Source organism: Euprymna scolopes, chromosome 25, assembly GCF_053919585.1.
Source record: "Euprymna scolopes isolate OS-2025 chromosome 25, ASM5391958v1, whole genome shotgun sequence".
NCBI classification, from domain to species: Eukaryota; Metazoa; Mollusca; class Cephalopoda; order Sepiida; family Sepiolidae; genus Euprymna; species Euprymna scolopes.
Genome location: NC_136506.1, coordinates 61,821,828 through 61,844,131, shown reverse-complemented (window position 1 = coordinate 61,844,131; position 22,304 = coordinate 61,821,828). Strand labels below are relative to the sequence as shown.

At 31.5% G+C, this 22,304-nt stretch overlaps 1 protein-coding gene across 4 annotated transcripts in view; it reads left to right on the top strand.

Moving 5' to 3' along the window:
- Nucleotides 1-22,304, top strand: part of LOC145247387 (trafficking kinesin-binding protein 1-like) — a 297,237-nt gene that overhangs the window by 10,353 nt on the left and 264,580 nt on the right. The window contains exon 1 of one of the 4 annotated variants that reach the window (XM_080109080.1): nt 20,303-20,781. The exons of 2 other annotated variants lie outside the window; for them this stretch is intronic. In XM_080109080.1, the coding sequence (XP_079965206.1) occupies nt 20,747-20,781 (35 nt within the window). In that variant the 5' untranslated portion in view covers nt 20,303-20,746. Of the gene's footprint in view, nt 1-20,302; nt 20,782-22,304 lie in introns of those variants that run through there. One more of the 4 variants, XM_080109077.1, reaches the window with a different exon arrangement.

Here is a 22,304-nt window from a genome sequence, read left to right as displayed (position 1 = left end):
ATGGAAAGTAGTATAAGATGATCGAAAATGGTGACTGGAATGGATAAAGTTTTGGATTTTAAGACGGCCATATTGTAATTTGCAGGGAAGCAATCTGATCTACTGATGAGACATTTTTTTTTTTACCGCGAACAAAGCACAGTGCCACTTTGAAGTAGGGGGCTATTATCAAGGACATATGTTGCAGGGATATTATGAAGAGAGATACGCAGCAAGATGTCTGTTCACATTACATTTGAACTTCTGCATGTTAGTACAGTTGGGAAAACAGAATCCTAGAAGGGAGTTCCAAAGTCTAGCAAAAGTTCTGGGGAAGAAACTATTGCAGTAGAAAGCTTTCTTACACCTAGGGATCTGTGTAGGAGTGGGATTTAGCTGCTGTTGGGAGTATTTACATTGAGGGGATACAAGTGCTTGTAATTCGTCAAAACATTGACCAATTCTAATATTTTCCCTAAATTCGATACAATTACAAATTTTGTTCTAAATTTTCGATTCTGATACAATTTCTGATTCAGATTATTTAAAAATATCAAAAATATATATATATATGTATATAATATAAAGCTGAATGTCTGTGTGTGTGTCTGGTCACGAATAGGCTCCTATATGGTTGACTATTTTAAAAAACTGATTACATATAATGATAGATGTATCGAGACAGGAATGTTTGATCTGGCAGAATGGTGGTGCATTAAAATTGTGGGGTCTGCGTTTGCGCCTGGTCCACAAAGTATGGAAATAAAAAATTTAAAAATTAAAAAAAAAAAAAACGTTTACAAGTGTTTTTGATATAGATGTACATAAGAATACTTTTTTTAAGTATGTTTTAACTTAAATAGGGATGGTATAATAAAATTGTGGGGTCTGCGTTCACACCTGGCCACCATAGAATGGAAATAGGCACAAATTTTAATAGACTTTTCACATCTATCTGTGTAAGTATACTTTGATAATTATGTTTCAGTTTGAAGAAATATGGTATAATAAAATTATGGGGTGTTCGTTCGCACCTAACCTCCATAGAATGTAAATATGTCACAAAGTTTAACAAGGTTTTTTAATATGGATCCATAGAATATTGTGATAAGTGTTTCAGTGTGAACAGGTATGGTATAATAAATTATGGGGTTTATCTATTTTATTTTTACTTTCATCGAATTTTGCTTTGGTTTTGATACCCTCAAATTCAACCCAAATTTACAACCCTTCCTTTTCATAACCTATCATACTTTCATAAATCAGAGTCCATTTTCTGTAGGCTGTTTTTGAACCCAGTCAATGGTGGGTATTTTTTCTAGTATATATATATATATATATATATATATATATATATATATATATATATATATCTTTATTCGATTGGCAAAATTTTAGAATGATTATAAAGAAGTGAACCATCGCGTAAATTCAATCAACTAAAAAAATGGAAACCGCGGTGAGGAAAAAAAAAAAAAGAAAAAAAATATATATATATATATATATATATAATGGGGCAAGTTATATGTACAATTCAATAAAATAAATAAGTCGATTAAAAACGATCGTTAAAATACACCCAAAGCGCTTTTCGTTCAGACTAACATTTTCAAGGGTCATAAGTCTGAAAATTATTATTTTTTTAGAATATTTGGTAGTGATATGGAATAAGAGCGGAGAGGAGGTTAAGAGAAAAAAACAAAAAAAAAACAACCCTGACTACTCAGGTCAGAATCGCCCAACATGTTCCCCGTTTCATCCGAGATCATCAACCTACTACCAGAAAATCTCAACTGATAGAATCGTCCATACATATAACTTGCCCCATTATATATATTTTTTTTTTCTTTTCCTCACCCCGGTTTCCATTTTTTTAGTTGATTGAATTTACGCGATGGTTCACTTCTTTATCTATATAATACTAAAACTCTATGGATCTTGTATGTTTGCAATCAGATTTCCGGTTTTCAACATCCGGTTGCGCATGCGTAAATAGCAACGTCTTCAATCCGTTATTCCAATTCCGGAATTTTTATATCGCTTTTAATACAAACAATTTCATTTAATTTGATCAAATAGTTTTTTGTTTTTTTTTAACGGCTAAAAACATTCAACTTCGTAAAGTCTGTCGCAGTTTCAAAAAAACTTCTCCCTTTTAAAAAACAAAAGTAAACAAACAAGAAAAACAACACTCATTATTAATAGAAGCAGCGGCGGTGAAAGAAAACACCTCTCACTTTCCCTCTAATAGATTTCAACACTCCTACTCCCTCTGTTTTCGTTACGTACGCGAGAAATCTTTAATTCATGTCATTATAAATAAATAATTTTATAACATCAACCTTAGTTTTTTGTTTTTTTTTAACGGCTAAAAACATTCAACTTCGTAAAGTCTGTCGCAGTTTCAAAAAAACTTCTCCCTTTTAAAAAACAAAAGTAAACAAACAAGAAAAACAACACTCATTATTAATAGAAGCAGCGGCGGTGAAAGAAAACACCTCTCACTTTCACTCTCATAGATTTCAACACTCCTACTCCTCTGTTTTCGTTACGTATGCGAGAAATAGTTACGTGTATGTGTGAGAGAGAGAAAAAGGGAGCGATGTAAAACTGGATAGAGTTATCCCCCTTAACTAATGCAGACCTTTTTACTAGAGGGCGTTATTACAAAAAAATTTCTTTTTCTTCTTCCCATGTTTTTTAAAACGAGAATGCCAAGAGCGATAAGGGATCTGTTCATTGTGATACTTTTAAACACAGAATGTTCAAATCCTCTTGAGTTGTGGGAAAGATTTTCCAACTCCATGGCAATGGATTACTACAATGCAATGCAAATCCAAGTCAACAATCAGAACATGGTCAATAAAAATGCCATCAACAACACGTTGAGGTACATAAATGATAAACTTTGTGCTGCTGACAAATCACTGCAAGATTTTGGATTGCCTTTGCCTCAGAATTTACCTAATGTGATTCACATAAATAGAGCCATAATGGATGAGCAAAGTTACAATATAGCAGAGCAAATGACATATGTAAAGACACATCAACATTTATTAAATGACGAACAATCGATCATCTACAACTTTATATGCAGTTGCTTAAACACAGACTCTTCTTCATTGATTTTCATCGATGCTCCAGGAGGCACAGGAAAGACCTTCTTAATAAAACTTCTTCTTTCAAAAGTAAGGAGCTTAGGACAAATTGCACTGGCTGTAGCATCATCAGGTATTGCTGCAACATTGATGCCTGGTGGTCGCACTGCTCATTCCAGATTCAAGCTTCCTCTCAATGTAAGAGAAAATGATGTTTGTAATTTTGATAAACAATCAGAAACAGCCAACTTGATAAGGGCAGCAAAACTTATTATTTGGGACGAATGTCCAATGATAAGAAGGGAGAGTTTAGAGACCTTATTATTAACATACAAATTAAATATTTTACACAATGGGTACTGAATGTTTGCTTAAATTAAATGAAAAAAGTTACATTTTATTTTCATTTTCTATTTAAAAAGCCATTATTAACATGTGGAGAGTGTTTTTTTTTATTATTCTGTACTTTCAACTAACAATTTCATTTAAAAGATGATATATCAAAATTTGAATTTAACTATAATAAGGATTATGATACCTGTTCAGTGCATATTTACCTATAAGTATGACCAACCACTTATAATTCAGTAACTGTAATTTAAAAAAAAATAACAATTATAATAAACAGAACGACTCATAGAAATCTATCTATATTCTTTTTTCATTTTAATATACTTTCATAGAAATGCTTCTGTTATGTAAAAAAAAACTATTTTCTTTATGCCACAAGTGTCACGCTCATACATGAATTCCATAGCTAATATAACGTACTGACCCAACGGGTCACGGGTGGTCTAGTTATATATATATATATATATATATATATATATAATTTCAGATTATCGTAAAAGCCCATGTAATATGTGCATATTTTCACAAGTTTAAAAATACACTTGTAAAGAGTGATCTATAGATTTTAATATTACTGGTAATTTAAAATCAATAAATATTCATCGTTTTATTATTAGTAACAGCATTGGAAAATTAAGTTTGGGACAAAAATAAACAAAATATAAATTTTTAAAAAATCGTATTTGGCATAAAAAAAATAACCATACATTTTTCCAAAACCCAGTTCCGAAACCCCAAAAAGTTCTGATTTTTTATTGTCTTAACACTAGTCAAAAATGTGTTGAACAGATGGGAAAATTTTGGAAAGAAACTCTGTTCATGGAAATTTGACCTAATATTAGGCATACAGTGGAAGAAAGATCTTTTAAGTTGTGAGAAAAATAAAGGATGATTTTTGTTGTAAATATTTTGCATAGAGGAACCAAAGATTGGAGCTCGGTCGAGCAAACACCTACTATGAAAAGTTTAAGATTTTCATTTCTTCTGGAAAATTTTTTTAATATTTACACCATAACTTATGTATTAGTAATTAAATCTCATTTATAAGGGCTTAAACTATGTTTTTGTTTCATGTGTATTCACATTTAACAAAAAACAAAAAAAACGTGTCAATTTTGATGTAAATCGTACACAGCTGGGATGTAATTCTTTCCAAACTTTTTTTTTTTTTTTTACAGTTACAAGAAAAAAAGCTCAAATATTTGATTTGTTTATTACCATTTATATAAAATTTTAAGCCCTTAACTGTAGATTTTTTTTTTTTTATGAAATAAATGTGGCTTATAAAGCCATTTTAATAACAAGAAGTGGGTAAAAAAATCATTTTTGTCAGTCAATAGCAGATATTGGTCTATGTTAAAAATAAAAAATATTTTTCAATTTCATATTTAACCCTGATGAATACTTTATTTCATTCATAAATAAAAGGTAGAAATTTTTACTCCCTAATTCAAATGTACTCTTACTTGTGCATATGGGGAGGAAAATCAATAAGACAAATCTTCACCAGATTCACCAGTCAAAAAGAGGAGGAAAAAAAAGTTTCCTTTTGAAATTTAATTCATATTATTTTGCTGTTCTCACCACGGATGTTATTCTCCTATTTTGGCCGATGTAACCTTCAACCCTTATGTATATCTTATTGAATTCAGGATTAAAAAAAAGATTTTAGTTCCAAATTCTCAAATTGGACAAAACGCACCTGGATTTGGTCGACTTGACATCGGCCGAACGTGAGAATAACACCCAGATGAGAACGGTAGTTCGAATAATTAAAGTAATGCAAAGTTTTTTGTTCTTTTTGCATTCTTTATTTGGCTTATGGCGAGAGTGTGGGGTGGGGGATGTTCTAAAAAGAATACTGTCTGTTCTGATTTTAAAAGGAGAGTCTTAACTACTCCTTTTCACTTTCTCTACTTTCGTTGTCTTTAAATGACAGGAAAAATTAGAGTAAGGGAGGGGAAGAAAAGACGGAAAGAATGCTGCCTGTTTTGATTTTAACTAATATTCCATTGTAAGAGAAAGAATTGATTCAGTGACTCGATTGGTTATGTCGTATTTAGAGGTAGAGGTTATGAGTTCAAACTTCATCTGCACATAAGTATTTTTATTCTGATTTTGTCCTAACTTGAACATTTCAAATTACAATACTACATAGATTGTTTTATTTTACTTTTATTTTCTCTGTAATCTGGATATTTTATAGAAATTAAGACTTGTGTTTTATCAATTTTACTATTTGTTATTGTTAGGAACAATTTTTAAAACAAAAATGTTTTTTCTCAATTTTTGAAATGAGTGTTAATTTGTATCATTTGGATTACCATACTTGAGTGTTGTTTTCAGAACCTCCAATCTTCTTCCATGCAGGTTCCAGAGTTTAACAGATAGATTCCTGAATTTGACAAGATATACCTGAACAGGGTCAGAGGTTACATCGACCGAAACTAAAAGATGAAAATAACGCTTCAAATAATATGTGAAAATTATTTATTAACTCAGGGTACTAAATGAATAATTTACATAAATTATATAAAAAAACTCACCTGAAGTAACTGTTTGATTAAAGTTTAATTGTTGTCAATATTTTTAAAACTATAGAACACTAACTATGCTTGAAACTAATACTTCAAAAAACACAGTATATAATTAACAATTTGTAGCAGAAATATATTTCATAATGATTTCAATCTTTTTTCTTTTTTTTTTTTCTTTTTTTACATGGGGGTCACCACTTGTCAAGGCCCAGAGGCCACTCGAGGATAAAGGTTACTGGGTATATATTAGTCATTGTGATTTTAGCATCGAAAACATTAGTGGGAATTTTATAACTTGGATTACTTAGGGAGGGGCGGTTCAATAAGAACTTGTTCACATTGGACTTGAAGACAATCAGATTGTAGTAAGCTGGAAAGCAGGCAAACGGAATAGAGTTCCACAGGCGAGCAGTTCTAAGAAAGAAGCCCTGTTCATGGAATCTACGTTTAGGTGTAGGCACAGATAAAGAGTGTGGGAAATTGTTGATAGTGGTTCTGGCTAGACGAGTGTTTTCCGTGAAAGTCTGGCGAGGGGGGTATCATAGATTGAAGTTCAGATGAGCATCTCTTCTGTGGAAAAGAGGTTGCAGGGAAGAGAAAAGGGCATCCCCCACTGAGCTATGAAGTCTATTTTGAACTCTGTCAAGAGAGGATAAGCTGCTTCTAGCAGGCTAACATTCACATTTGCGGTGACTTCAATTTCCATAAGGTGGAATGGCTGACCCACTCAAATAAGACAGATGATGAGGGGAGGTTCTGTCATGATTTTGCCATTGCCTATGACCTCGCTCAGATTGTTCACAAACCCACCCGTGTGCCCGATACTACCCGTCAGTATGCAAGCCTTCTAGACCTTTTTCTCACAACTTCCCCTGATCTATGTTCATGTTCCATTCTATCTCCTCTGGGATGCTCCAACCACTCTGTTGTATCAGTTAAGATAAAAATGAAATGTAATAAGTCCTCAGACGTACCTCTCCACCATACTGTATATCGATACTCTATGACTGACTGGGATAGCTTCCGTACATTTATATCTGATCTACATCTGCATTCCATGTTTAAAAAGGATGTGTGCTCTATAGTATCAGACCTGACCGAATGGATAATTGTAGACATAAACCGATTCATACCATCCAAAAAATTCCAACAAAAACCTAACAGCCAGCCAGGGTTCTCCCCAGAATGTGCTGCTGCCATTGCGCTCAGAAATCACTTTTTCCATAGCTACCAACATAATAGATGTACTGAGACTAAAGCTGCTTATAGAACTGCCAGCAACCACTGTAAAAGAGTAATAAAAAATGCAAGAGAGCTATATTCTCAGTCCATTAAATCCAAAGTAGCTGAGCAGCGGCTTGGTTCCCACCAGTTTTGCCAAATAGCAAACAGGATCCTGAACAGAAACGTGCATTCTATCCCAATCTGAGGTCATCTCGTCAGCATCAGACAAGGCCAAACTATTTGCCAAGAATTTTGCAGCTAATTCTATCCTATGCGACGAAGGCCATCAACTCTCCATATTTCCTCCTATAATAGACAACACACTATGCAACATAAAAATATCTGTGCGTGAGGTCGCCAAGCTAATCAAGAACCTTGATTCTAGTAAAGCAACTAGCCCTGACGGCATTCCAGTTATAGTGCTGAAATAGTTCCAACCAGAACTTGCCCCCATACTTACAAAACTCTTTAAGCGTTGCCTTAAGGAGAAGTGCTTTCCAACACCCTGGAAAACCTCATCAGTATGCCCTGTATTTAAGAATTCAGGTGAAAAGTCATCTCCCTCTCAGTACAGACCAATAAGTCTCCTGTGTGTCATGAGTTGGAATTCATATTAAATAAAGAAGTAGTCAACCACCTCAGCAGAAACAACCTAACGGTGTGCTAACGGTTATATCTCATAGGATTAGTGAATCTCTTGACAAAGGCTTCCTTTCCAGGGCAATTGCTCTCGACATATCCAAGGCCTTCGATAAGGTATGGCATAAAGGCCTACTTCACAAGATTTCCAGCTACGGTATCACTAGAAATGTCTTCTCAATTATTAAATCATTTCTCTCCTATAGGTTTATAAGAGTAGTGGTTGATGGGCAGAAATCAGAGGCAGTATTAATGCTGGAGTCCCTCAGGGGCCCATCCTGGACCCAACTCTCTTCCTGATCTACATCAATGATCTCCCAAAACACATACTTAAATCATTCGTTGACATCAATGCTGATGACGCGACCATCTATGGCAACAGGCCGTAAATGACAAAGTTCTCTCTGATTCTCTCTCCTCTGATCTTGAGCGCATGGTAGAGTGGGGGAAGAGGTTGTTGGTTACTTTTAATGTATCCAAAACCAAGCTTCTATTTTTACATCATCAATGCTCTGATCCCCATCTGGCAACAATTGAAATGGATGGCTCTCGTCTTGGGGAGGCTCCATATTTTGACAAGTTTCTGGGCTTGACCTTTACTCCTGATCTTAAATGGAACACATACATCAGGTCTGTTGCCAAGGACGCTGGGAAAATGGTGGGATCCTTCTACCACTCTAGAAGATATCTCACTGTTGATGCAATTCTCTATCTGTATAAAAGCCAAGTACGTCCAAGGAAGGAGTACTGTTGCCACATCTCGGTAGGAGCTGCTAAAAGCAGCCTATCCTGCCTTGACAGAGTACAAAATAGACTTTGTGGCTTAGTGGGGGATGATCTTTTCTCTTCCCTGCAGCCTCTCTCCCACAGAAGAGACCTTGCAAGCCTGTCTTTGTTTTATCCTTATTTCCATGGCAAGTGCTCGTCTGAGCTCCAATCTCTGGTCCCCTCTCGCCAATCTTTCACAAAAAACACCCGTCTAGCTAAAACTACTGTCAGTAATTTTCCTCCACTCTTTATCTGTGCCTAAATCCAAACATAGATTCCATGAGCAGAGCTTCTTTCTTAGAAGTGCACGCTAGTGGAACTCTCTTCCGTTTGCCTGTTTCCCTCCTGACTACAACTTGGATGTCTTCAAGTCCAACATAAACAAATTCCTGACAAACCGCCCTCTTAAGACACTCTATCAAATCTCCAATACTAATGATTACAGCGATACTATCCCATTGATTACTGTACACGCAATAACCCTTATCCCTGAGTGGCTTCCGGGCCTTGATAAGTGGTGACCTCCATGTAAAAAAAAAAAAAAAAAAAAAAAGGTCCTGCCCAGATGTGGCAACAGTACTCCATTGTTGGCCGAACTTGGCTTTTATATAGGTAGAGAATTGCATCAGGAGTGAGATATCTACTGGAGCGGTAGAAGGATCCCACCATTTTTTCAGTGACTTTGTCAATAGATTTGATATACATGTTCCATTTCAGATCGGAAGTAAAGGTCAAGCCCAAAAGCTTGTCAACACATTAAACCTCCCCAAGATGAGAGCCATTCATTTCAATTGATGGCAGCTGGGTAACAGAGTGTTGACGATGTAAAAATAGAAGCTTGTTTTAGATGCATTAAAAGTAACAAGCCACTTTTTCCCCCATTGTACCATGTGCTCAAGATCAGAGGAGAGTGTCAGAGAGAACTTGGTGGTTTACGGTCTTCGAAGTGCTACCAAAGATGGTAATGTTATTGCAGACAAATACTTGTTTATTGCATATAATTTCAACGAACCATCTTAGATTGTAATCTACTTTAGCTGACTTTATATTTACAAATGTATTTCTTATTTTCTTCTTTTCCATCATTAACCAATTCTCGCTACATTAAATAGTTGTACTTTTAATCTAAGTGATGCACAAACGTTTATATCTTAGCCTTTCTGTAACCCTTAAAAGTGGAAGTAGATTACATTTTGGGGGCACATTTTTCAGTCTGGGATTTTTTTCCTTATCTTTCACTAATTGAGATTTTGTATTTGTCTGTTTGAGACTGAAACTATTATTACTATCTTTCAATTTAGGGTAGTGTAGTATCTGTTTTGTTGTTGCAAAAACCATCGTCCCAGGCATTATCTTTTTTTCTTTTGAGGGGGTGGTGAGTTTAATACATATTCGTTCATCTTCTCGGGTATTATTGTCTCCTATTTTGTGGGATGGTGAAATAGTGTAGTATCTGTTTTATTATCATGAGACCATCCTCTTGGCCATTACCTCCTTCTTGGGGAGGGGCAATGTAGTATATATTTGTTCATCATATATATTATATGTAGTATATATTTGTTCATCATATATATTATATGTAGTATATATTTGTTCATCATATATATTATATGTAGTATATATTTGTTCATCATATATATTATATGTAGTATATATTTGTTCATCATATATTAGTCATTTTGAGAATTTTTTTTTTTTTTTTAGTTATAAAACTTCACATTTTTATTAGTTAGGATTGAATGGATATTTAGTATCTGGTGGAATTATACAACTTTACACAAACATTTGCTCTTTTTGTGGGGTAGCAAAGTTTGTTTTGTTTTCTATGAAATAAAGATAAATTAAACAATTGAGTAATGCAGGTACTATTTATTACCTATAAAAACACTTTTGGAGAATGGTTTATTGGAATAATTATGATAAAGATTGGGAATAAAAATCTACAGAAGAAGTATGCCATTATAGGATGAATTGATTTTGTTTTCATTTTCAAAATCTTTTTAAAATGGTTAGTTGAGGTTATGTGTGGAAATGTTTTTTTTTTTTTTAAACTGAAAGAAAGTTTAAGTATTGCTAAAGAAGTTAACGAATAATGCAGTTGTAATGATAGAGAAGATAACATGATTAAGATTTAAATGTTTTATTTGATTTTTTTTAATTAAATATCTGGAAAAAAATGATTAACAAAATAGTATTACATAAATACATACTAATTTAATTAATAAAAATGTGTGATTGTTTACTTAATTTCAAGGGCTCCCTCTAACACTTGATTCCGTTATGACTTAAATTATATCTGAGGGTTCTTTTAAGAATAGACCCTGTTCCCTTTCTGGCTGCTATTTGTATTTCGTTACAGCTTGGTTTTTTAGGAATTGCTTCTAAGTATTTCTCAAGATTCTTTTTTATTAAGTCAATTTCTTCTATCACAGCCGGTATAATGTTTATTTCTTTCAGAGACCATGTTTTTAGATCAGTTTTAGGTCCTGATATTTTATCTTTTCCCGTTCAGATCTGTTAAGGCCAAAATCATTTGGGACTATGACATCGATAATGAGCATAGTTCTTTCAGACTTGTTCCATATTACAATATCTGGCTTGATGGCCTTGTTTTTTATGGATCTGCCTGCCTGTATGTCTTTGTCATAGAACACGGTCACTTTTCCATTTGATGCTATTGGCGGTGGTTCATGTTCCCAGATGTTCATTGATCTGTTAACTTACATCTCTCCTCAGATCTTCCAGTGGAGGTGTTTACATACTTTTTTGTGGCGGATAGTGTAAAGACCATCTGCCAATAAGATATTAAGTGGCTTGAGCTCTCAATCGCTGAGTGGCCATTTGCTTGTTGGTCAGCCATTTTTTAAAATTCATTTATGAGTAAGCCCTGATCTTGACTCACTACAATGAGTCTTTCTTCATCAAACAGAAATCTCCCGCTCTTGAGTGAAGCATCCTTATCTAAGCTCTTCCAGGAACTTTCCTGCTCTTTTATGTTGTTCCCATCTGTGTTTTCTTGTATCTATCTCGATTTCAGTGTATTTTTTTCTTGCAATCTGTGTTGCTGGTTCATCATATACTTCAGCAATATTTTCCAGTATAATACCTCCAAAGTTTTCAGCAAGCTTTGTGATTGAAGTCTGTTGCAGTACACGTTCATGATGGTCCCTCACTATTTCTTTTGTCATATGTGTTGAGCTTTTGATATAACTGCCCCATGCTTACTATGGTGACTCGATATGCATGGTTTATTTCAGTGTGACCGAGGCCACCTTCTTTTCGTGATAGGTATATTCTGTCCATACATTGGTTTTGGTACATTATTTTCTGTAAGGTTAGGAGTTTCCTGGTCTTTGTATCTAGCCTATTGATATTGCATTGTAGGCCAGTCAGTAATACCAAGACCATATGAGATGACAGGGATTGCAATCTGATTTATGGCAGTTATTTTGTTTTGGGGGCTTAATTCAGATTTAAGGTGTGCTTTGTATTCTTGTTCCACCTTATGTCTACATTTTCCATGCTCCATAGTTACGTTTTCCTCTATATCAAGGTACTTATATATTGTATCCTCTCTTAACTCTTCAATAAAGCTGTCATTGAACTGAAAATGTTCGGATGTTGCCAAATCTGAACACCATGCAAACATCCTCTGTGAAAGTTTTTACAGTTTCTATCAGGGAGACAAGCTGTTTTTCTGTCTCTGCATAGAGTTTGAGGTCGTCCATAAAGAGTAAGTGGTTCACTCTTTTACTTTCTTCTTTTTTCCTGCCTCTACTAAGACTATACCCAGCATCACGTTTTTTAAGGAGCTTGCTGAGTGGTCAATTGTAAGGCAGAAGACAGGCTATCGCCTTGAAATATAACTTGCTGGACACTGAGATTTGAAGTCTGTATTGTCTCTTCCATGTGGTGTAGAGCAATTGATGTTGCTACATGGTCATTTTTTTTGTAAGGAATGTCCTTATGCTCTCATGGACATTATACATCTCCAAACATAGCAGTATCCAGGAGTGAGGCACACTATCAAATGCCTTTTTATATGTGGTCTCTTTAAAAAAAAAAAAAAAAAAAAAATGTTTGGTGACTACTGGTCTATACAGACAAGTACTATATGGTGTTTGAAAAGGTTTATCTTGAAAAGCAAACATTTGTTTTTATTTCCAGACAAATAGTATACAAATATAAACATATTGTTAGGAATAAAATTATAAATCCGTTTTTACACTGTATGTAAAGTGTTTTCATATGTTTAGATCATAAAAATGGAATTTTGATTGGATTTCTGTCAACTCCAGTCCAATTAAAATATTTTCATTATTTAATTTTTTTTTTTTTTTTTTTTTTTGATAAAACATGGATGCACACAAAAATGAATGTTTGTCTTTGGTTTAAGATCATAAAAATCATAATATTTGACTTTTGTTGTTAAACCGTAAGCCTGAAATTACTTCCTATTGGTCAGTTTGAATGCTTGAACATTAATTGAAAAGTCATGATAATTACAAGCCAGCCATTTTTATTTATTATTAGCAGATAAAATTTAATTTCTGGCTTGAATTAAAGTTTAAAGGCAAAGGTCAAGTATTACGGTTAATCCAGTTGGTAATTGGTCCGGGAGACTGAGCTTCAATCCTCATTTGAGTCTTTTTTTTTTTTTAGTTTTTTTTTTTTTTTTAACTTGCGTACACCCAAAACAAAACACTTGGACGTGAGGGGCTACTATTTTGGACCATGCCTAGGAAAGATTAACAAGATGTTAATTTACGTTGCATTTAAACTTCTGCATATCAGTACAGTCAGGGAAGCAGGTAGCAGGAAGGAAATTCCAAGGTCTAACAGTTGAGGGAAGAAACTATTAGAGTAGAAAGCTTTCTGGCATTTAGGGAACTCAACAGCGAAGAGGTGAGATTTTGTTGCTAAGCAGGTTTGTCGAGGATATGTACATCAAGGGGACACAAGTGCAACAAGTTGATCATAGCACATTCCACTAAAATGTCTGTAAACCAAGCACAGATGCAACACTACAATGATGGGACAGGGGCTGGAGCTTAGTTGACAAAGTGGGACTTATTAGATTGAAAACTCTTTCTTGGACCCTATCCAAGAGGGAGAGGCTAGTGGTACAAACCAAAGACACAAAAAGTGATTTTTGATGCCTTGTTATTCCAGGGAAAGATGTGACACCCTCCCTTACATCTTGGTTTAGTAGAAAAAAGTTTTCATGTTCTCCTTGACTACAATCAGCCTCCTATTACTTGGTGCTCCTAAACCAAGGAACTAAGACATCTGTTGAATCTGAAACTTGTTGAGATTGTTCTTATGTCTTTAATAATGATTGGTATCACTATTAACATTTTTTCTTCTTCCTCCTCACTTCTGTGGTCATTTAAAAATAATTTTTTAACATTCTTCTGAAATAGTACATCCCACAATTTGAAACTGTCTTTCCTTTGATTCCATTATAATCATATTCCGTCGCCTGTATAGAATAAGTTTGAATCTCAAAGTCCACAAGATATTTGTGCAGTTCATTCTGGTTCTATTTTGCAAAATGTACCACCATTTTGTGTGGTTAAGTCTGAACTATTTTATTAATTTCTGTTTATGTAATAATCTATGCTATTACACTCAAATTTTATAAACAACATACAAAAAAAAAACCCCTTAAATATTAATTCCCATCAATCGAATATTTTGATAATTAAAAATTTTACTTTTTAAAAACTCTTACTCACTTTACTATTCCATCAATTCATCATTTTCTATATTAATAAGCTGAATATTGCTAACAAGAATGAATAATAATAATAATAGTCCTTCAATCTCAAGTAAGAAAGAATGTATCAATTAGTAAATCACTCCACTAAGTCCACATTTTCAGTGACTTAGATGAATAGAATATTCTGATCAAATAAATGTAATAAGACTTTGTAAATGATTAGCCTTTTTACAATTTTTACACGTAACATTCAAAAGAATATAGTAAAAAAAAATCAACTTTACATATTTTGTGATGATTCATGTATTGAATTTTGATTTGAATATATTTTCGATTATATCAAATTAAAAATGTCAATTTAACTTGGATTTAGTATTGAAATGAAATAAGTTTGTCAGCAAAATAATAATAATAAAGAAATAATGTCATTTGTGTACATTTTTTGCATGCAATATTTAAAAATAAATACTCGGCTATCTTTTAAACTTAGAAATCTAATGTTTGGTATCAGTTCTTATCACATCAAAACCTAGCTTTTGCCACCAAAGTTGTGTTAATTTTCTTCAAAAGTAACAAATCAACGTGTCATACTAGTTCAAAGTCATGTTGAACTAAAGAATGTGTAATTGGAGATTTTGCAATCTTTTCTTCACTTGGAACTTCTCACAGCACATATGCACTTTCAGAGGATATCCATTGTCTTTAGAGTCGAAGTTTAATAGAATACAACCATACAAATTTGATAACCTAATTGTAAGCACTGTTGTATGCTCATTATAATATTCAACCGCGTTACTACAACTGTAATAAATCACTTCTCTCAAGTGAAGTTAACCTTTTCAATGTTTTATTTCGTGAACAGTATTTGAATAATCTATATATCTATAAAAGTGAAAGTGTCTGTCTACATTTCCCTATGCAATAACTTTGTCAATTTTAAGCCTACAAACTCGAAATTTGATATACAGGGTACTGAAATTTGGGAAAATCTTTGTAATCCGTTTTCGGCCAGAAATTTGGCTGTTAAGGGGTCAAAGTTCAACGATTTGACCTTTGAGAACTCTACCAAACTCTTCCGCCAATTTTGTGTATAAACAATTGAAATTTTAGATATAGGTTCCTTGGACATGGATCTAACTTAATAACTTGATTTGAGCCCAAAACAATAAATTTTAAGGGGTCATAATAGGGGTCAAAGTTTTAAAAAAATTGACCTCTGCGGTCTCTACCAAATTACTCAGACAATTTCTGGTCTAAACATTTGAAATTTTACACAAAGGGTATTCAGAGATAGGACAAGCTTTTAATCGGTTTGGGTCGAAAATTTGAGCTATCAATATATAAATGTATGTATGCATGTCTACCTATAACTTTCGACAGAGGCGATGGATTTTTACAATATCAGTATCGTTTGAAGCTCGGCCCTTCAGACGACAAATACCGAAAAATTGGCTAAAAACATTAATTGCTTCACCCTCAACTGGGCACTTTTCTACAGGGTGGGGTTGCTTTTTTCGCCGATATTTTCGAAAGTCAACCCCTCTTTTCGATTGTCTAGCCTTAATTAAAACTTACATCACTCCCAGTTTGACGGTGGTCGTGACAGCAAAGACGTCACGTTTTTCCCCATTCTTTTCTTCCTTCATAGTACGGGTTCAAGCCTGCCCTCCTACTACTATTTTTTTTTTTTTTTCCAACATACACCTCCAAACATCCGGGCAACGCCGGGCTGAAATGCTAGTACTTAAAACAATAAATCTCTCTCTCTATATTTTTTTATTGAAATATGTACAATTTTGGGTAATGGCGTTCTGCGTAGATTGACCACTTGGTAATAGACAATGATGAATTGTTACGATTACAGTATATCTTTGACAAACGGTGGATATTGGTACAATGGGGATTTCTGTCAAGGCACATGCACACAATAAATGACTGAATCTGTTTAAAAAAAATAAAAAAATAAGTGAATTATGTGAGTCAAATCTTTTTCTGAATTAACTTTCATAATTGTTTGTAGAAGCGAATCAAATCACTGCTTAAAAGTTGATATTCCAGTACAAATTGATTCGCTGCCTTTATTAATTTAATTAAACCTTTTTCTCTTTCGTTTTCATGCATGAGATCAGATGTGTTCAACAAGACTAAACTATAATTCAAATGATGTCTACACATCTATATAATAAAGTAAAGATTGCTTATTTCACAGTTTGTCATCGATAGATTTGAATCTATATTTCCTTCTCATCTATTGATGGCAAAATCAGTAATTTACAGAATTCTTCATTCTTTTTTTTAGGGGGGGAGTTTATTCTTATTGGATAATCAACAGTGATAATTATTAAAATTGTTGCCTTTGTTAGGAGTTGGAAATGCAAATGGTGTCTGGGTAAGTAATTGCTTTAAGTTATCTTATTTATATGAAACCTTTGTTCTAAGAATTACACTCAAATACTTATATATAAGAATAATTTACAATTTCATTATTCTATTTTAGAGTTGTCCTCAATTATTATTGACATGTTTACTTTTTTGTTTGAAAAGTTTATAGGGGAAAAAATGATTACCATCAGAGAGAAAAGTTTTTATAAATTAAAAAAAAATAACTTAATAATTCAATGCATAATTATCAAAGTTACATAGTTACGAGTATTGAATTTAGTCATCAGTACACTACTGCCTGACCAGTTGAGCTGCAAATAAACCAAAATGAAATGCTAGAAAGCCAGTTTATAAGAAAGCTGGAATGTTCCATTATGCTCAGATAAGCAAGTATTTTTTATTTTGTTTTGATTGGCTCCTAGACCATAAGTGGATAATCTATTAGGAAAATTCTTGCTTGAATCAAGAAATATTTACATATACAAATGTTGGAATGCTTTATGCTAGTAAGTGTCAATTTAATTTTACAGTGAAGTAAACGTGTGAGGGCATGCATACATAAGAAGTTATTTTTTCCAATTAAAAATTTTAAAACTGTTTAATATGAATGGGGATTGCAGATATAAATATCCCGGTAAAATAACCGATTACAAAAAATAAAATACACAAAAATTAATGCAGTTTCTATTCCACTAATCACAGCTTTTCACTCGACAAAATCTAATAAAATATTTTACAAAATTATTCTATTCAAAACTATTATCTTGTAAATATATTAAAATTGAACACATAAAAATTGACTGATTTTCTATTGCGTTTGCCAACAAACCTAAAATTAAATACAGAAAACTTTTAATAGAATTTAAAATAATTTATGTACTTATCAAAGTTATATACTTGTGAGGAAAATGAACACACACATACAAAGTTGTCTTATAGACTGTACTCATTTTTTTTTTCAATCTACTTTGCAATGCACAATATGAAGGGAGATAAAGAAATGTCAGTAACATCTCAGAATTGCGAATACTCTTGACAATTACAATTTATATTTTTGCCATTTTTTAAAATTTCATTTGTAACTAATTTCTACAATTAAATAAAAATCAAAAAGATCTCACTGCTCAAATCCCTACATAGCGTTCTTGTAGATATTATCCCAAATAGTAGCCCCATACATCCAAGTAGCCCTGTGTCCTGTTTGGGATGAAAAAAAAAAGATATTATGCTGGCTTTTCCAAAAATCAAATTGAAAAGTTAATTATTGAAATCACAATTACTAAATGAAACTTTTATAATTCTATTTAAAAATAATTAGGAAATTAAATCTAAAGTGCATTTTAGTTGATTTGTAAATAGTTGGCCATTTTAATCTTTTGTTAAGAGTTGGAAAAAATTTATCTTTGAAATGTGAAAATATTTTGAAAACCTTTAAACTGTTGAATAGAAAGTCATTTCAACTTAAGATTGACCTTAACTGGCTCCAAAAAAAAAAGAAAAAAAGTCATTTACATCCAATAATTTTTGCAATAGAAATTAAAACAATATTGCCTTACAAATTTTTCTTTTTTTTAGTTTTGATTAGATTAATTATTTTATGATCACAGTGTACTCTGGATTCCACTATATATATATTTCCCCAAAATCTAATTTATTTCACTTACATTTGTTATTTTAAATGTTATAATTAATGACTAGTTTAAATTGATATATAACAAAAATAAACTACGATTTACTACCTATAGTCTGCTTTATTTATGACCAAAAAGTATCGTTTGATTAAAACAACAAAGACAAAAGTATGTTTAGCAAAGGGATTTTTTTTTCTTTTAGAAAATGAATGATTAATTTAGACTTGTTTAAAGTTTTCTTCAATATATTTGATATTAATCTTTTTACTGATCAAAACATTTGATTTTGACATAAAATCAATTCTTGCACATGTTTACCCTTCCCCACACATAAATTCTACAATGCTAACAAGTCCTTGTAAAATACAAATTTTAGGAGTAACTTATTTTGTAGTTTTTACAAAAGATAAATAAATAAATAAACCCCTCAACTTCACCTAAAAATTGAACAAGTTTTTAAAAATATATATAATGCTGTGAGAAAATCGATTATTATTTGAAGATATTTTTGTTTTATATACATAAAAACAAATGTTAGTCATATGTCCAAGTGTTAATTTTATTGTTTATCAATAATTTAAAAAAGAATTAGAAAAAATATTTAATTTGATTCAATAAATGTATCAGACATTGACACTAAACTTGTTCGTTTTCAACTTTCAAGAATTTCTGGCATTTTAAAGGTCAGTTTTCTTAATTTAAAATCTAAAAAAAAAAAAAAAAAAAAAAAAAAAAAAATGAATAAACAGCACAATTCAACAAACAGCATTTATATTATGTTGTCTTCTAAACCAAGGATTTCAATAAAATATCTAATTCCTATGTATCCAAAAGAATTTAATGGTTTTATTTTTAAACTCTTTTTCTACACAAAAAATAAGTTTACATTATTATTTACTCGGCTTAAAATATAATATGCAGCAACAGTCAATAATATGCAGTCAAAAGCAACATATTTTTGCTCGATCAAATGAATAAAGACCAAATTCTCAGAAAAAAAAAAACTGTTAAATTTATCAGTTCAATTTTTGTATGGATACTCAGTTTGCTAATTTTGTTTACCATAAAATAACCCCTTGCTCAAAAAGTCATTTGTAAACAAAATTATTTGTGCTAAAAACTAGCCAGAACTAAAGTGGGGGTGGAGTGATGTTAAGACTATGCGGAAAGCCGATCTCTGTCCCATGAAAATTAACCGAGTTATTTTCCTAAAAGATATTTTATTATTTCAAAAGTCAGGTTACTAATAATTAGAATTTTTACTCTCCTCAAATTTGTATAAAAAAGTTGTGTATGCATAAGAATATTATTAATTATCTAATAATTATCGTTGCCAGAAATGAACGCTGTCCAAAATACAAATTTCCATTTTTTTTTCAACGTCTTTCATTTTCATTTCGATACTTTTTTGTGAACAAGAGCGGAGGACCGCTTGAAATATAACAAATAAAATATTAAATACAAAAAAAAAAAAACATCGTTTTCATGCTTCAAAAAAAAAACCCCAAGAACCTTGAAATTAATTATCTAATAATATTTTTTATGATAAAGCAAAGTTGTGAAATATCTCTTCAATTATTCTAAATGGGTTTATGGAATAAAGAACTGAGAATAAAGTGAAGTAAAAAAAAAAAAAAAAAATCCTGTGAAATTCTTATATCTGATATATAAGATGAAAAAGATTAAGAGTAAAGAAAATGGAAGAACTTTAGATGTGTCCAGTTTGGTCCAGTTCAATCTATGCACCTCTTAGTAATGAAAATGCAAAAAAAAAAGATTATATTTAATTACAAAATTAAATTTTCTGATAATTAAAATATAGCTTTCAAATCTTATTTGAACAAGTGGCCTTCGTGTATCATGGATTTATATAAGATACAGATTATCTGTGAAGCTATTAATCCATACTTGTATTTTATTGGTTATAATCTCTGATAATGTTGATATTACTACTACATTTCTATCTTGTTCAATACTAGTTATCTGTTGAAATTGTTGGTCTGTGATTCAACCTGTGGGGAAACCTTGTACTTGTTTTAGCAACAACAAAAGTTATCTTCTCGATACTCTACCAAACGTGTCTCACTTATCACTTTCTAAAGATTTTTTTAATCAATCTCACATGTTCTACTATATTAAATGACTGAATGGAAATCGACCTTTTACTTTCCTTTTAAACAATAGTTTTGACTTGTTTGACAGGGTTATTTTCAATATCACAAAGAATTTCAACTGAAGAACGATTATTTTTGGATAGTTTCATCTTTACAGTTTGTTTGTTTTTTCACATCTACAATATTTTAATTTTAGACCGTGACACTTTGAAAAGTTATTAAAAACAAAACAAAAAACACATGAACTACTTAATGAGTTACTAATATCACACACCGTAATTGAAGTTATTTTCAAAGTATAATGTGCATAGATTGTAGTGGATCAAGAAAGAAAAGGTAAGAAATGTTTGGGTTTTTTTACGTTTTAAACATGATTTCTCTTTGATCTGGTTTGACAGTTATTCTTTTTAATGTTGATATAAATTAGAATATTATGTTCTATCTCAAAACTAAATTCTAAAAGTCCAAGTTGAACCTTGCTTTTTTTTTTTATACCAATAAATTATGAAACACCTTCTCGTGTGTGTGTTTCTCATTTTTATGTGACTCACATTTATTTATCATTAATCGATTTATTGAAATAAAAATGAAACTGTTAAATAAAATAAATTTTAAAAAATCCTAATTAAAAGTATAATTAAATTATGAAATGAAATCTATCACAATGTATTTTTATTTCTTAAAGAAATTTACTATTTTAATATTGTTACAGTTTGAAAAAATAAAAGAAATTACTTTGTGATCCTTGGAAATTTTAAAGTATTCAAGCTGTCAAATAGAAATTAATTTCTGGCTTTACAATTTTTAGCAAATCCTAAGTTATTAAAAAATTGAAAGTTTAGGAAAATGGTTACATGGTTTTCTTCAAGCTAAGTCCCACAACACTTGCTGTGGGTTTGTCAGATTAAAATTAAGCATAAAAAATGTTTCCAATACAGAATATTCTCCAAATTTTTTTTTTTTTTTTTTTCAATAAATCTTAATAGTAATTAAAAATACGTTTTGGGAATATTCTGTATTGAATACGTTTTTTTTTTATTTTTTTATTTTTATGATGTTTAATTTTAGTCTCACAGGCCCATAGCAAGCGTCAGGGGATTTTGCTTGAAGAAAACCTGGTTACATCAATAACTTTTTTAAATAGAAGTGAAAATATTGCATTAACAAAATTAATTATGGTTTTATAACAATTTGATTTAACAATACCATAAATTTAATTTTCAAAATCCTGTTTAAAAAAAATGATTTTGTATATAAAAACAAACATGAAATAAGACAAAAAAAAAAAAAAGGCGAGACAAAAATAACTCAAGTAAAATCAGGCATGTACAGCTTATCTATTTATGTTTTTACATTATTACTATTTTAAAACTTACTTGAAATTTACATCTGAATGTTAGACTCATCACCTGTAGATTAGCTATTTTATTTACACAGGTCGAAGGGGCATAAATCATTTTAATTTTTATGTAAAATAAATTGATTGAATTATATAAAGTTAGTTCACTATGAATAACATATATAATGTATAATATCTGTGGTTTAAAACAAATGTATGTTAAGTATAAATTAGACTAAATTAACTTTTCATGTAAAATGTTACAAATGTTTTTAATGATTCTTTTCTATGTATGAGTGAATTATTTGAGCATACATTTTGTAATTTTATCGCTTTTTAAATTGAAACAATTGTGAATGATTATGTTTAACAAGTTACTTCAAACAAACTAATGTTTTAAACATTAATTTTCAGTTCAAAAAAATTATAAAATTTTTAAAAGGTTGAGCTTAATAAATTTACAAATTATCCTAGAAAAAATACTTTTGATAAATCGATTCAGTAGTAGCGAACCAGAATT